This window comes from Lipotes vexillifer, unplaced genomic scaffold (assembly GCF_000442215.2).
Source record: "Lipotes vexillifer unplaced genomic scaffold, Lipotes_vexillifer_v1.1 scaffold297, whole genome shotgun sequence".
NCBI classification, from domain to species: domain Eukaryota; kingdom Metazoa; phylum Chordata; class Mammalia; order Artiodactyla; family Lipotidae; genus Lipotes; species Lipotes vexillifer.
The window spans coordinates 1,366,305-1,383,814 of NW_006772098.1; the positions used below are offsets into that span (position 1 = coordinate 1,366,305).

Genomic DNA, 17,510 nt, shown 5'->3' on the forward strand with positions numbered 1-17,510 from the left:
CAATCTACAGATTCAATGCAATCCCTATCAAATTACCAATGGCATTTTTTATGGAACTAGAACAAATCATCTTAAAATTTGTATGGAGACACAAAAACCCTGAATAGCCAAAGCAGTCTTGAGGGAAAAAAATGGAGGTGGAGGAATCAGACTCCCTGACTTCAGACTATACTACAAAGCTACAGTAATCAAGACAATATGGTACTGGTACAAAAACAGAAACACAGATCAATGGAACAAGATAGAAAGCCCAGAGATAAACCCACACACATATGGTCAACTAATCTATGACAAAGGAGGCAAAGATACAATGGAGAAAAGACAGTCTCTTCCATAAGTGGTGCTGGGAAAACTGGACAGCTACATGTAAAAGAATGAAATTAGAACACTCCCTAACACCATACACAAAAATAAACTCAAAATGGATTTGAGACCTACATATAAAACCAGACACTATAAAACTCTTAGAGGAAAGCACAGGAAGAACACTCTTTGACATAAATCACAGCAAGATCTTTTTTGATCCACCTCTTAGAGAGTGGCATGGACATATATACACTACTAAATGTAAAATAGCTAGCTAGTGGAAAGCAGCCACATAGCACAGGGAGATCAGCTCAGTGCTTTGTGACCACCTAGAGGGGTGGGATAGGGAAGTTGGGAGGGAGATGCAAGAGGTAGGGGATATGGGGATATATGTATATGTATAGCTGATTCACTTTGTTATACAGCAGAAACTAACACACCGCTGTAAAGAAATTACACTCCAGTAAAGATTTAAAATTTTTTTAAAAAGCAAATTCGTTCAGAATAAAATGCTTTAGGATCCCATTTTTACTGGAAAATTTTGCTTGGCTGTCCAAAATGTTAAAGTGGGCAATTCTTTCCCAAGAACTCCCATAATAATTATTGGATTATAATTTCCACCATCCGTAAGTTTTATTAGGCTGCATAAATAAGTTTGTCTTTTATAGGCTTGCATTGGCTTTAATTCTCAAATTTATTTTGGAAAATGAAGGCTGTATTGAATAATTTGACTTTCACCATGAAATGAATATGACAATGATTCCACTTCAACAGCATCTGGAATTAGTATTTAAATCAACCTATTTCCTCATTACCTAAGATAGTCCCGTTCTATCAAAAGCATGAGAAAACTTTGGAAGGGAAGTGATTCTTAAGAATAAGAAATGAAAAGAAAGAGAAGATTGGAAGAGTGAGAGCTTTTAAGGAAAGTGGAGGGATTCAAGAAATTAGGAAGACTATTAGAAGGTCATATTTTGCTTATATATCAATATATGTTAATACATAACAACCTTAGTTTTGATACATAAATTTAAAACTTTTTAAAATTGTCTTTTAGGGTGACTGGCCATCCCAAGTTTCTGACTGTTTGGTTTCAGTACTTGACGTTCTGGCAAATTCCTCAGTCCTCAGACAACTAGGACGATTAATCATCCTGCTTTTAATTCACCTGGTGCAAAACATCTATACTTTACCATTTTTCCTTCAAACACAGAAAATACAACATGCATACCTGAAATCTCTGGGGGCTCTGGATTTTGAGGACATTCCTCTCCCACTGATTTTGGAGCCCAGCCGTGCTTTGCCATAAATGCCTTGTAGGACCACCACAGGTAGTTTGAAAGCCAACTGTTAATTTGCCATTCATCTGGCTGGAGAAGTAATAAAATGTAATCTGTGAAAAATAATGAATGTCCAAATAATTATAATAAAGAAGTTCCCAAATGTGAAAAGTAATTCAAATGCTGTGTGCTTTCAAATACCTGACAACCATGTTGGTTATCTGTGGAAAGAAAAACTCTGCTTCGTAAGTTTGAGGAAGGAGAATCCACGTTCGACACCAATGAGAGGAAGTGAGCTGTTAAAAACAAGAGTCAGTGTGTTAGATGCAGAGCCATCACTGGTAAACTTATTTAATACACCAGGCAATAATTCAGGCCTATATCCACATTGGGTCAATATATTTTTGTTTAAAGAATGAAATATTTAACCGTACCATTTATTTTTGCAAATGGTCTGGCTGATATTGTTACTTCAATATATTCCCCAGTAAAATAACTAATCGTGAGTGTACTCCCTAAAACACTGTTATGGGCTGTAGTCCATGACCAAATTCATCTCATAACTTAGGAAGTTATAACCCAGCAAAGATGATATCCAGGGAAAACATTATACTGAGACTGCCCACCAAAATAAGTAATTCAATGAAGAATTCAAAAGAGATCCTATTTTGTTGTGTTTTTCTCTGGAAAGAATTGGATCAAATAGTCCCAGCTTTTGCTAGGATTATGGAAAACGATACTGAGTCCCAATGCTCTTCTGTATGCTGCAGTACAGACCATGCTGGTCAACTTACTATTTAGAAGCCTATAAAATAAATGTGGAACATCCCCTGGGCTTTCATAGATTTTTTTGCAATGCTTGACAAGGTTTTAGTGTATAATATGGGAACCACTGTTTCCTGCTCATCTATTTGGTATGCCACTGTTTGTCAAAAAGAATGAAAAAATGATGTTGATGATGATTATGATGGCATACCTACCCAAATTATTCAGTGGTATTTGAAAGCTGTCTTGGAAATCAAATTTAATTGTCACATCATTGAGATAATCAATAGTAAAATTATGAAACCTAAGAAACCTCTTCTTCCCTATAGCTATTCCAAAATTGTACCCTAATGAAGCAGAAAAGAAGAACATTAATGACTGCATATAACATAGTCATAAGCATAACTGAAGTCCCTGCAATAACAGAAAATTGTTCTCAGAATGTACTACCTGGAATAATTTTATAAACATAATTTCGATGAAGAGCTGGTATCATGGTGATACAAGTGGACAACGATTATTTTGCTCTTGCTTTATAGTCAGCAGTGAAAGCAAATGCTAAGCAAGTGAATAATCAAACGAGCATAATAAGCCATATGGATTTATTGTTTGCAGTTTAAATACAATTATTTGCAATACAAATGGTAATAGTATTCAACAGGCCTTCAATTACTATTTATAAATATTCAGCTACTAAAAAGAACTTGTGATACATAGAGTAAAAATTATTTTCATTTGTCAAGGAAATCACTTAAATTAACCATATTTATTTTTGAAAGTTTGGTCCCAAAAATCAGATTGATACATTAAGCTATTAAATAATAGAACAGCATTTTCAATAAAATAATAAATTATATGAATATTTAAGCTAGGTGTTTTATAAATACAAACTATGTCATCTGGTACATTTTATGACACTAAATTATTCTGTATTTTGTCAAAAATTAAATGAGGTTAACCTTCAGGTTATTATAAAAAGTAAAGTGGTAAATTCAGAAACAACTTGAGATCCTTTAGCATTTGTTCTAGTAATATTCTTTTCATGGGGTAAAAAAGTATTCAAAATGCACCCAATAGCAATACTTGTTTCTTTGTTTTTTATTTATTTATCTTTTAAATTCCAATTTAGTGACAATAGTGTTCTTTCAAATGCACACTCAATTTTACCTTGCTCCCTATGAGTATAGAAGTTCTTTAATTCACAGTTGGAGATGTTCCATAGAGAACATCATCTTATAGAAAGTTATCTTGCTTTCCCTAGGACTTTAGTTATCAGGTCTATGAGTATAAAAGAAAGAAGCAGATCCTTGGCAGCATAAGTTTTTCCCACATGCCCATTCCCTCATCTGATATCCTCTCCTACTGGTGGCTCTAAGCATCAAGAAGAGACTTACAAAGCTAATAAATAAAAAAAAAAAAAAAAAAAAAGGTATTCAATATTCTCTCCACACACCCCTCTTAGTCCTTGAGGGAGCCTAGTAACATCATACCACACATACACACAACACCACTCTCATCACATGTCTCCTATTAATCTCTACCATATTCATTTCAGTTTGTTCATTTGATTCATAAATTCCCATTTTATTCCTGCATCAATAAAAGCAACTTCATAGCCTATCTTCGAAACAGATTTAAAACCACCTTGTGATGAAGTTGTTAATTATTAAAGCTACAAAATAAGAATTATTAAAATTACAAAATAAGACAGGATGACTCCATTTATAATCTTTTTTTTTTCTTTTTTTTGGCGGTACGCGGGCCTCTCACCGTTGCGGAGCACAGGCTCTGGACGCGCAGGCTCAGAGGCCATGGCTCACGGGCCCAGCCGCTCCGCGGCATGTGGGATCTTCCCGGACTGGGGCACGAACATGCGTCCCCTGCATCAGCAGGCGGACTCTCAACCACTGCACCACCAGGGAAGCCCTCCATTTATAATCTTAAATGTTTATGTTAAAGGGCTTTTTCTTCTTAGTAGCTGGGTACATGTAGGAATAAAATCCCAGAAGTATATAAAATATGAAAGCAACAAAAACCATGAATCAAGTTTTGAGGGCTAATTCAATAACTTTGGGCAGTGAATTCCACCAACCTTGATCCTTAGAAAAGATAAGGTAGAATTTTCAGTCTCACTTTCTTCAACTACTGATAGGCAGTCTTGCCTTTCTTCCATTTCCCAAGTTCTAAGTGATTAATGGGAATGAATGCACGCAGGAGTAACAGAAATCCTATTGCATGCTGTAGAGTAACCAATGGGCTCAAAGGAACTCAAAAAACTGAGTATTTTAACAGTAAGATAATATCAAAAAAAAATCAGGCTGCAGGAATGGATCATTGTGACAAGATCCAAGGCCTGAAGCAAAGGTTAAAATGTCAAAACTTTTGGAACAGGAAAAGTGTGTTCATTTGTGACAGAAATATGGCTCAGTTCAGATAACAGAGGTTAAATAAGTCTTAGATACAAACTCCTTCAAGTTGGTAATTTCTATTTATTAAATTACATTTCTATTGAATCATAAGTTTTGCCTCATTCCTGTTCATTAAACTAACAAGTTTGACATAAGCACATAATATTTGTTAAAACTGTATCAAAGGATACCCTCAAATAGTAATCCCCTATAACTGCTAGCACTGTGTAAATAAATGCTGCCATATACATTTAAGTCTGCTTCAGTGATAAAGGGCTAGGTGAATCACTTTAGGGAATCATAAAATATGCAATAAAAATGAGAGTGATATTAATAAAAATGTCAATGTAAAGACCTCTGAAATTTTTCTCCTCAATAAAAGCAATGAAAATATTGGCAAAAACGGCAAAGTAAAGCTTACGGCAAACTGGAGACCTTTTATTCAATAAATAACTGAATCTCAGTAAAAACAGTAAATTTTAGGGGGGTTTTTCTTTTCTTTTTTCTTTTTAACTTGGCCCTATTCCTACCACTCTCCAGCTCCACAGCAACTATAAAAAATGGCAGCCCACATTCCTGGTGCAGCATGGCAACAACAGAAATGAGCAGAATAGAGTTAAAACTCTTTCAAGCCTCATTACCAAATAATTATCAAATAATTATCATTATTTGATATGTCTGGTGTTTCCTGAAAGACACCACGTATAAGGCTGTCTGAAATTGCTCAGTGCAAATAGACTCTTTACAGTAGGCATGTGTTGAAAACAATTACTGGCAAGTGTTTTAACTTTACTGTTGCTTGGTGCAGTACATAACATATGGGGTCAACAACAGACTAACCAAAAGCTTAAAGCAAAACTGGAAACTGAAATGTCACATAGGAGGTTTGAAATGCTCCAACATCTTCCCACAAACCTATAGAGACACGTGCATGCATAGGGCTGTACACATGCTCTGGAAAGACCTGAAAAGGCCCTAAGCTCTCATCTCTGGCTGACTTTGAGGCTCTGTTAAGGCAGGAAGTGAAGAATAAGACAGATATCAACTGCCTAGGTAAGTATTGAAGATACACCACAACAGAGTCCCTCAACAAACACTGGGAAATTTATTGGTTCTAGGCATTTAAGAAACTCTCTTTACAGCTGACCACTTAAGCTGACCAAGCAGAGAATTCAATGGACACACATGACAGGAATAAAGACTCTACAGAATTATTCCAGGAAAGTCACTAAAGTAAAAACAACAAATACAACAAACCACAACAAACTGTAAAAGTGAGGGAAAAAGATTTCCACACTTGCCACATTATATTGTAGATGTCTGTGTTTCAAAAGAAATTGTGAGAAATGCAAAGAAACAAAAAAAATGTGACTCATACAAAGGAAAAAGCAATCAAACAAAAGTGTCTCTGAGAAAGCCCAGACGCTGGACCTACCGAAAAAAAGACTTTAAATCAGCTATTTAAAATATTTCAAAGAGCTAAAGGAAACCATGTCTAAAGAACTAAGAAACCATGAGAATGATATCTTACAAAGTAGAGACTATCAGTAAAGAGATATAAATTATAAAATCATTAACTAATCACCATAATTGATTGTTATACTTGATAAAAATCAAACCCAAAATTCAGTGTTGATGGGCACACAATATATTAAGATGCAATTTGTGGCAATAACAGCATAAAGGTGGGGAGAATAGAGCTAGGTAGGACAAATTTCTTAAATACTATTGCAATTAAATTGTACTAATCCAGCATAGATTGTTGTAATCCCTAAAGCATTCAGTAAACTAATTCAAAATATTATATATATACATACAATATATAATACATATAGAAAATATATATGTAACAGAGAAGAAAACAGTAATGGAGGAGCAGAGTAACAAGAAAGACATAGACAAAACAAACAGCAGATAGCAGGTGTAAATCCTATCTTATCAATCAAAAGTCTGAGGTTGATATATTGTATAAAAACATAAGCCAACAATTCAACTACAAATAAAAGGGCTGAAAATAAAGAAATATAAAAAATATACAAACACCTAAAAGAGAGCTGGAAATTCATAAAACATATTTTAACACACAATAAAAATGTTATTAGAGACATAAAAGAACAATTTATAATGAAAAAAGAATCAACCCATCAAACAAATAACAATTATAAATACATATGCACCTTAAAACAGAGCCCCAAAATATAAGAAACAAAAACTAATAGAATCAAAGTGAAAACAGAGAATTCAACAATAATAGTTGGGAACTTCAACACCCCATTTTTCAGAATGAATACAACAATTAGACAGAAGATCAGTAAGGATATAGAAGACTTGAGCAATACTATAAACCAGTTAGACCTAACAGACGCATATGGAATCCTCTATCCAACAGCAGCAAAATGCATATGCTTCTATTATGTACACAAAATGCTCTCCAGGAAAGACCTTATTTTAGGCCACAAAACAAGTCTCAATACATTTAAGAGGATGTTAATCATACAAGTATGTTCTACAGCTACAATGGAGTGATTTGAGTCAAGAACAGAAAGAAAGAAAGAAAGAAAAACAGAAACAGAAAGAAATGAAGGAAATTTGCAAATATGTAGAAATTAAATAACACACTCCTAATGGGTCAAAGGTGAAAATCAGAAGAGAAATTAGAAAATACTTGAGATGAATAACTAATTTAACTGCATCTCATGCATTTTGAAGCATTGTGAAAATACAATATATCAAAATGCATGAGATGCAGTTAAATTTGTGCTTAGAAATAAATTTATAGCTATAAATTACTAAATTTAAAAAAAAGTTTTAAAATCAACCATCTAAACTTTCACCTTACAAAGCTGGAAGAAGAGCAAACTAAACCCAAAGCTAGTAGTAGAAGAAAATAGTAAATATTAGAGCATAAATAAATCAAATAGAGAATAGACAACCAATAGAATAAAATTAAGTAAACCAAAAGTTGGTTTTTGGAAAGATCAACAAAACTGACAAATCTTTCACTAGCCTGACCAAGAAAAAAATGAAGACAACTCAATTTACTGAATGAATAGTGAAACAAGGGTCAAAACTACCAACTTTATAGAAATAAAAAGAATTATAAGGAAACATTACCAACATTATCAAATGCAGGCTAACAAATTAGATAACCTTGATAATTTGAAAAAAATCCTAGCAAGACACAAAAACTGATTCAGGACCTAAACTGACTCTAGTAGAGATAGAAAATCTGAATAGATAACAAAAGAATGAATCAGTAACCAAACAGCTCCCCACAAAGAAATTCTCAGTCACAGAAGGATGAACTAGTGAATTCTATAAAACATTTAGAGAATTAACACTAACTTCCTCAACTCTTGCACAAATTATTAAGAGGAAAGACTTCCCAATTCATTCTGTGAGGCCATTATTTCCTTGATACCAAAACCTGGCAAACATGTCACAAACATATCAAAAAAAAGAAAATTATAGATCAATATCCCTGATCAACATACATGTAAAAATACTAAACAAAATACTGGAAAGCCTCATCAAGCAAGACATAAAGATATAAAAAGGATTATTCACCATGACCAAGCGGAATTTATCCCAGGAATGCAAATTTGGTTCAACATATGAAACCAATCACTATATGAAAACTAATCACTATAAAACACCATATAAATAAAGGCCCCAAATGACATGATCATCTCGATACAGAAAACACATATGACAAAGTCTAACACTTTCTTGGGATAAAAAACACTTCATATATTAGAGACGTGAACATGCTTACCTGATAAATGACGTCTACAAAAAACCCTCAGCTAACATCAAACCTGATGGTAAAAGTTTAAAACGTTTTCCACTAATGGAAATAAGGATATTTGCTATCACCAATTCCATTCAACACTGCACCCAAGTTTCTAGGTGGGCAATTAGACAAGGAAATGAAATAAAAGGCAGCCAGAAAGGAAACAGAAAGTAAAACTCTATTTGCAAATGACACGGTCTTGTACATAGAAGGTCCTAAGGAACCATGCAATTACATCAGCCCATTTGAACAGTCGATGATAATCTTCCCATGTTAAGATCAGCTAATTGGTAACTTTAATTACAACTGCAAAGTCCTTTGATAGAAGTACCTAGATTCGTGTTTGAATAACCAGGGGATGAGAATCTTGGGGGGACATCTTTAGAATTCTGCCTACTACAATCAGTAGCCACTAATTTGGTTCCCTTGTTCCATTTGTTATGTTATAAGGTACTGACTAAAATCTATGAGGCCTAAAGTAGTTATGTTCCTACAAGTTCTCCCTTTACTGATTAGGTTGTAGGACACTGAATCAGCATAACTAATCATCAGAGTTGCGAGACACTTCACTTGCAGAGAACTAAAATCTGAGTCCTTTCCAACCACTTTAATTGGTAAAAGTCCCTGCCCACTTTCATTTGGCAGAATCTCAGTCTACTGACCATTTGGCTATGATTCAAAAGGTATACTCTTTGAAATTTGTATCATATTTATTTCAATATACATTTATTTTATGTATTTGTTCAGTATGGATTCAGTATGAGGCTGATTTAATTTGAATTAATACTCATATAAATTTAACAAATAAGTCACCTGCCTGTAAAGATAAAATTTCTGCCAAAAGGAAAGCAAATGATATAAAGGAAAAAATTCTACGTCTACAGAGAAATTGTAGCACATATTATTTTTTGGCTCTAATTAGTGAAATAATATCATTTACTTTAAGATAGGTTTACTACTAATTTATGTGGAGTAATTTCATTGATGTCATATCAGTTAATTCAAATAATCATCTGGGTTGTCAATTATGATTCCCTGACTGATACATTACCTGAATTTGAAATAAAAGGAATGAGGAAATAAATATATTATCCAATAAAAAATAAGCACCACATTTATAGAAGAATTATATAAACCTCATGTAGCTTATTTTAAATGCACACACATGCAGGCACACATCAAAAACCCTGATATCATGAACTTGGCAATCAAAGAATTTGTGGGAAAGAAAAACAAAAACGGAAGCTCTCTGCAAAACACTACTTGAGGCAGAAGGAATTATGAAGTACCAAATGTGTATGCCTTTGAAATTAATTATGTGGTGTGGCTGCGGAGTTGCATTATCCATCAACCCTCTCACTTCCACTGCCAGACTGGACAGTATTGGTAATTATTGGTAATAGGACTGTCAGCTGCGAAGGAGTTTGGGTAGAGATGGGAAAAGAGGGAAGGAAATGGTACTGATGAGCAAAATCAGTAACCTTTGGGTGACATAATTCCTGACATTCCCAAATACACTTTTGGCCTAATCTTCATTTCCAGAGACAGTATTCTCTAGCCATAGCAGACTGCTATATCATTGCCTGGGCACACCAAGTAACTCTATATGGTCCTTAGGTGGTTCTTGCAGTTTGAAATATTTCTTTCACTTCCTTGTCCGTTGAAATATCACTCATCTTTCAAGTCCTTTCTCAAATGCCCTTCTCCTTTCCAGTGTCAGAATTTGCCTATAGCCACAGAGCAATCTGCTCAGACTAATATTATAGTACTTTTCGAATTTCTCCCTGTATTAAAATTAACTGAGTTATTCTTGAGAATGCTGTCCGAAGAGATCATAAACACTCTAATATGCAACATGTATCTTAAAAGTCTTTATAACATTCACAGCCTTTAATCATGATGCCTTACACACACTGGGCTTAATAAGAGCTTTTGAACTGAAATTAACAATTGATACCAACATATAAAATTATATGTTCATAAACATAATCAATTTTTCATCTTTAATTAATTTTTACTTTAAAATAGTGTAACTACAATATTAAAAATGCAAAGTGGAAAAATACACTGCATACCCACTTAATGAACACAATTCTTATTTTTATTTTTATTATAAGAAACAGGCTTAACTACTGTAACAAAATCTCCGTAATTGAAAATTCAGATGAATTTTTAAATAACAGTGTAATGAAGCTGATTTCTTTGCAAAATCAGAGTATAGATCAAAGTAAGCTTCACCTATGTCTGCTACAAAAATGAATTGAATACTGACCACTAAAATTAAGATTATAACTTATCTGTTAGTGGAAGAATTTTATCCTTTACTTATGTATCCCCATTGCATACTGTCAGATGCAAAAATGCTCAATTAATGTTTATTGAACAGACTAAGGGACAGCAAACTATGACCTGCAGACAAATCTCACCTTCCACCTGATTTTGCATGGCCTGAGAGCTAAGGGTTTTTACACTTTTAAATGGTTAAAAAAATTCAAAAGAATAGTATTTTATGACATGTGAAAGTTATATGAATTATAAATTCCAGTGTCCATCAGTAAAGTTTTATTATAATACAGTCATGCTTTATCTTTAAGTATTGTTTATGGCAACTTTCGCAGTATAGTGGCAGAGTTGAGTAGTTGGGACACAGACTGTATACCCTAAAAAGCCACAATTATTTACTATCTGGCCCTTTAAAAAAAATACGCAGATCCCTGGAATAGAACATTAATGTTCAGGTTACTGTCTCCATTACTAAACTGCAGCTTCACTGGGGACAAGATCTGTGTTCTTGTTCACTATTATAGCTACACATACACAATGTATGGAATAATATATTTGCCCAATAAAAATTTTTTAAATATATAAAGTAATAAACATTACTTTTTCACTAACATCAAAATAAATGGATATTAAGACTATAAAAGCTATAAAAACTTGATCTAGAGAGTGAGAATATGAGACTTTTCTATTTTTTGTCTTTTGCTGTTTCTTATTAATAAAAGAATCTAAGTCACTGTCTAAATAACACAGCCTGCCAAGTATTGAGAAACAGATTATGGTTCCTAGTGCCCTTCAGAAAGGGCAGCATAGATCAGTTTAGGACATCCTGGTGTTAGAAAAACCAGTGATGAATATAATGCTTATATTAAAAAAACAAGAAAAACCTAAAAGCTTTGGCCTGAGGTTAAGCTACCACTGCAGCTAAAACACTGATAGAAAGGTTGCTATTTCCTTAGCCTGAAGAATCAGGTAAAGAAGCCAAGGACATGCAGGTCCGCCATAAATAAAGGGCAGAATTCTAGAAAGAAAAGAGCCAGAAAAAGGGGTGACCCGTGTTCTATGAATAAACTCTACCCAAATCTCCGCCTAAAACTGAAGCATGCATGTGCAGGGAACACTTCTAGTAACTAAAGCTAAAAGAGCTGAATTAATATTTGAACTACTGAATTGATATCTAAACTACAAAACAGAATTCTCAATTTGAGTCTAAGCAAGCTAATCATCTACTTAAACGAAATCAATCATAAATACTCTCAATAAATAGAATCCAGAGACTCTACAGTAGTAAATTTACAATGATATGATCCAAATATGATCCAAAATTATTTGACAGAAAAAGGACCAGGAAAATACGACCATGCCATGGGAAAAGACAGTCAACAGAGGTCAATTCTGAGATGAAGGAGACAAGGATTTTTAAATTACAATTATACTGATGCTCAGTGAAGGACAATACACTCATAATGCGTGAAAGGATAAGAGATCTTAGTAGAGAAATTAACACAATTTAAAAGCAATCAAATGAAAATTTTTATATAATATCTGATATCTTTTAAAAGATCATTAGATAGGCTTATAAGCATATTAAAGATGACACAGAAAAAAATCACAGAACTTGAAAATAAATCAATTGAAATTGTTCAACGTGAAAAAAGAGAAAACAATCAAAATATGTAAGACCCTCAATAACAATATGTTAGACATGTTGTCTAACATCATGATGATTGAAGTCCAAGAAGGAGAGGAGAGAAAGAATGAGATGGAAAAATATATCTGAATAAATAAGGGGAGAACACTTTCCAAAACTGGTGGAAAAACAATTTAAAATTCATGAAGCTTATTTAACCTGATTAGGACTTTTAAAATCTCATGCCTAGGCACATTATAGCCAATTGATTAAAACCAACATAAAATATCTTGATAGCACTAAGAAAAACAAAGCTATATTAAATAGAGCAAAACAGTCATTTTAATAACTGTGAATGTCACATCAGGGAATAGGGAGGCCAGAAGACAGGGAAATAATATCTTTAAAGCACTAAAAGAAAAATATGTGCATGAACAGTTCTATATCTAATGAGAATATATTTCAAGAATAAAGGTAAAATAAAGACATTTTCAGTAAAGGAAAACTAACAATTTATCATCAGCAGAACTGGACTACAAGAAATACTAAAGGAAATTCTTTATGCTGAAGAGAAATGATACTAGAGACAAACTCAGAAGAAATGGAGATTATTGCAAGTAATGTATATGATAAAAGAATATTTTTCTCTTAATTTATTTTTAATAATATTTAAAGAAAAATAGCATTGACTTGTAAGATTTATAACTTACATACTATAGATTATAGACGTAATACATGGGATCACTATAAAGTAAAGGACAATGAGAAAGGGATAAATGACCTATGCTTTTCTAAATTTTCTACATTATAAGTATATTTTACAATATCAATTTTAAGTATACTATAAAGAGTTAAGAGTATATGCCATAATCCCTACAGTTACCACAAAATTAAATGTTGACATACATCTAAAAAGCCAATTAAAACAGGATTTTTAAAAATATTTAAATAATCCCAAAGAAGGCAGAGAAGGAGACCAGAAGGATCAAAAACAGAATGTTCAAACAGAAGACAAACAATAAAGTGTTGAGATAAATCTAACAATACCAATTATTACATTAAATTAAATGGATTAAACATTCCAATGAAATGAATTATCATAATGGATACAAAAGCAAGATTCAACTATATGCTGTCTCCCAGAGACACACTTTAAGTATAAAGACACAGACAGGTTGAAAACAAACAATAGGAAAAAATATATCGTAAAAACAACATAAGAAAAGACAGATGACTTGCACACTATTTTATCACCTTAACCTAATTGATAGTTACAGACCTGTATACCCAATAATCGCAGAATACACATTCTTTTCTAATTCACCTGGTATTTTCACCAAGATAGATTATATGCTGTATCATAAACTAAGTCTCAAAATATTTTAAAAGATTGAAATAAGAGAATGTATTAACCAAAAGGTAATTAAAATTAGAAGTCAATAATAATGTCAAAACCCCACAAACATAATATTTGGAAATTCAACAACACACTTCTAAATAATCCATGGACCAAAGAATAAGTTACAAAGGAAATTAGAAAATGTTTTAACTGAATAATATATATCAAAACTGGTGAACCAAAATTTCCACTTCAGGAAATAAGAAAAAAAGAAAAAGAAATAAAAGGAAAATCCTAGGTAGAAGAGAAGAGAAGAGAGGAGATAAAACACAAATAATCAACAGCAGGTGTTGCTATACATTCTACAGACACTGAAAGGATAACTTGACTCTTACAACTTCATGCCAACAAATTTGACACAGTAAAAATAGAAAAAATGGATTTCATAAAATTAAAGACTTCTCATTAAAAATATCAATAAGAAGATTAATATACATCACACAGACCTGGAGAAAATATTTGTAAGCATAAATCTTAGAAAGAATGGGAAGCCAAGATATATAAAAACTGATACGAGGAACTCTCATTCATTGCTGATGGGAATGCAAAATGGTACAGCCACTTTAGAAGACTGTTTGGCAGTTTCTTATAAAACTAAGCATACCCTCACCATAGAATCAAGCAGTCATGTTCCTTGGTATTTATACAAAGGAGTTGAAAACTTACGTGCACACAAAAACCAGCAGCTGGATGTTTATGGTAGCTTTATTCATAATTGCCAAAATGTGGAAACAACCAAGATGCCCTTCAGCAGGTGAATGGGTAAACTACGGTACATCCAGACAGTGGATTATTATTCACCACTAAAAAGAAATGATCTATCAAGCCATGAAAAGACATGGATGAAACTTAAATGCATATCAATACATGTCATTATACATTTGTCCAAATCCATAGAGTGTACAACGCCAAGAGTGAACCCTAATATAAACTACGGATGTTGCGTGAAAATTATGTGTCCATGTAGGTTCATTGATTGTAACATATGTACCACTCTGGTGAGGAAGTTTTGTAGTGGGGGGAGGCTGTGTGTATGTGGGAGCATGTGGTGTACAGGAAATCTGTGATGTCTATTCAATTTTGCCGTGAATGTACTCCAAAATTAGAGCCTATCTTAAAAATTACAACTCATTCATAAAAAACAAGTAGCCCAATAAAAAATAAGCAAAATATGTGAGCAGAAAATTTACAAAAGAAGATATATTAATAGCCAATAAGCTCATGCAAAAGAGACCAATATCAACAGTCATCAGGAAAATTCAAATTCAAACTGCGGTGAGATACCACCACATACCTAGCAGAATGATCAAAATGAAACCACTAAATAGAAAATATTAAGAAAGGTGTAGAACAACAAGAAGTCTCATAGATGGTTGGTAGGAGTGTGAAATTGTACAGCTACCTTAGAAAAAGCTCTGGCAGTTCTCATAAAAGTAAACATCCACTGACGCAGTATTTCAGTTCTAGGTATTTACCAAAGAGAGTTAAAAACATATATTCACAATGACTGGTACAAAAATGTTCATAGCAGTTGTATTCATAATAGCCCAAAACAGGGAAAAAAAACACAGGTGTCCATCAATAGGAGAATGGACGAATAAACTTATTCAATTGCAAACTGCTCAGCAATAAAAAGGAAAGACCTCATGTTACATGCTACAACCTGGATGAATCTGAGAGCAAAGTGAGAAAAGCCTTACACCAAAGGGCATATAATGCACAAGTTCATTTATATGAAGTTCTAGAAAAGGCAAAACTAATCTATGGAGGAGGAAAAGGGATTAAAGCAGTGATTATTTTGGGAGCAGAGGATGGGAGCAAGGATTGACTAGGAAGGGACCTGAGAGAACCCTCTGGTGTGACAGTAACGTTTCACATTTTGTTAGGGGTTTGAGTTGCACAGGTGAATGCATTTGTCAGAACTTATCCAATAGTATTGATACACTTAAATTGGTATTTTCATATATCATAAGTTTTACTTCAAAGGGAAAAAAAAAAAGAACTGTAATGAATACCTAACTCCAGCACAAGGACAAACTTTTTCTTTAGGGACCAAATAGTTTAGGCTTTGTCGACATACGGTCACTGTCACAACCACTCAACTCCAAGACTGTAGTACAAAAGCAGCCACAGACAATTTGTGAATGAATGGGCATGGCTGTGTTCCAATAGAACTGTATTTACAAAAATAGGAAAATGACCCACAGGACATGGTTTGTTGATCTCTGCGTCTAGTTAATAATACCATGTTGCCGTATTTGCAGTAAAGTTATTCCTGCAACTTTCTCTGAATGCATAGAAAATATGACAGATTGATGGATGGAGAAAGGGATGGGTGGATGGATAGATATTGATAAAACAAACATAGAATAGTAATTTTAATTATATAACCTAAGTGGTAGGTATATGGTTAATCACAGTTTTTTCAAACTTTTTCACATTCTTGAAAATTTTTATAATAAACTCTTGTTGGGGGAACATACAAATAAAAAAATAAGTGGGTTCATAGATCCTGTTCATAGCTTACTAGGCAAAATAGAGCTAATACAGCCATAAATTAAGAAACACAGTGTAGATGAAACTTTCAAAGCTATTACGTGCTGCCCAACAATCCCACATGACCAAAGAAATGCCACAGAAATGGGTCCTGCAGGTGTGTCTGTGGAGGATAGCAAAGGACCTCCAGTCCTAGACTATGATCATCATACCTCCCTAGAACAAAATTAAAAGACTGGATGCTGTTTAATAGTGTGTGTGTTTCATAATATAATATATGGGTTTTAGACCCAATTTAGCAATTGGTTAAAATAACAAAAGTTCTCATAATCCCATTTAAACCTAATTTTAAATACCCAAATAAGAAAAATAATCTGTGGTATAAAAGGAAATATTAACTTTTCAAATAATTTTTTTATCTTTGATAACCTATACAGTTTAGGTTTACAGAGAACTATATATTTTAAAAACCTCACGTATCACCTTTACCATGAGCTGAATTCTAGAATTATTTAAAACTCTTTATTTTTATAAGAATGAAGAAAAACTCATATTTTATAAGAAAAACTTTTATATTCTTATAAGAAAAACTATTATATTCCATTCTTTAAAAAAAGTTTTACTATCATCGCAAAGATATATTTGAATTTGTATAATGATACTATTTTATCTAATTACAATGTTATACACTTTTAAAAATCAATACTACATCTTAATCACTTTGCCTCAAGCTTTAGTAGACTTCAAATATTGACACAGTGATGTTTTTAATGTTCTAATAGATTTTCAAACTTAGCTCTGAAAACTTCTCAAGGCATTGATTACATGATGAAAAATATTAATCTGGAGCACTGACAAATTATTTCAAGTGTAAGTTAATCAAAAATTTTATTAATACTCATGAAATAAGCATTGTTGAATGGAGACAAGATTCCAACATGACTACTTTTTCCTTAAACATTTTCAAGCACCTTGTATCTGAAGGCAAAACATTTGCTTATTTAAAGCAGTCTCTAGGGAAATACTCATATCTTAACATTTAATTGTAGTTATAAGAGACGCATCACTCTTATTAAAACCACTAGCCTTAAAAAAATAAAAACACCACTAGCCTTCAAATATTATGCTAGGCAACATTTTGCCCCTCTTTCCC

General features: G+C 33.0%; 1 protein-coding gene across 1 annotated transcript in view; it reads right to left on the reverse strand.

Annotated features, from left to right (window-relative positions):
- Positions 1–17,510, reverse strand: part of MALRD1 (MAM and LDL receptor class A domain containing 1) — a 608,458-nt gene that overhangs the window by 580,140 nt on the left and 10,808 nt on the right. The window contains exons 3-4 of the mRNA XM_007447298.1: positions 1,788–1,882; positions 1,538–1,699 (exon numbers count right to left, since the gene is read on the reverse strand). Of these exons, the coding sequence (XP_007447360.1) occupies positions 1,538–1,699; positions 1,788–1,882 (257 nt within the window). The remainder of the gene's footprint in view (positions 1–1,537; positions 1,700–1,787; positions 1,883–17,510) is intronic.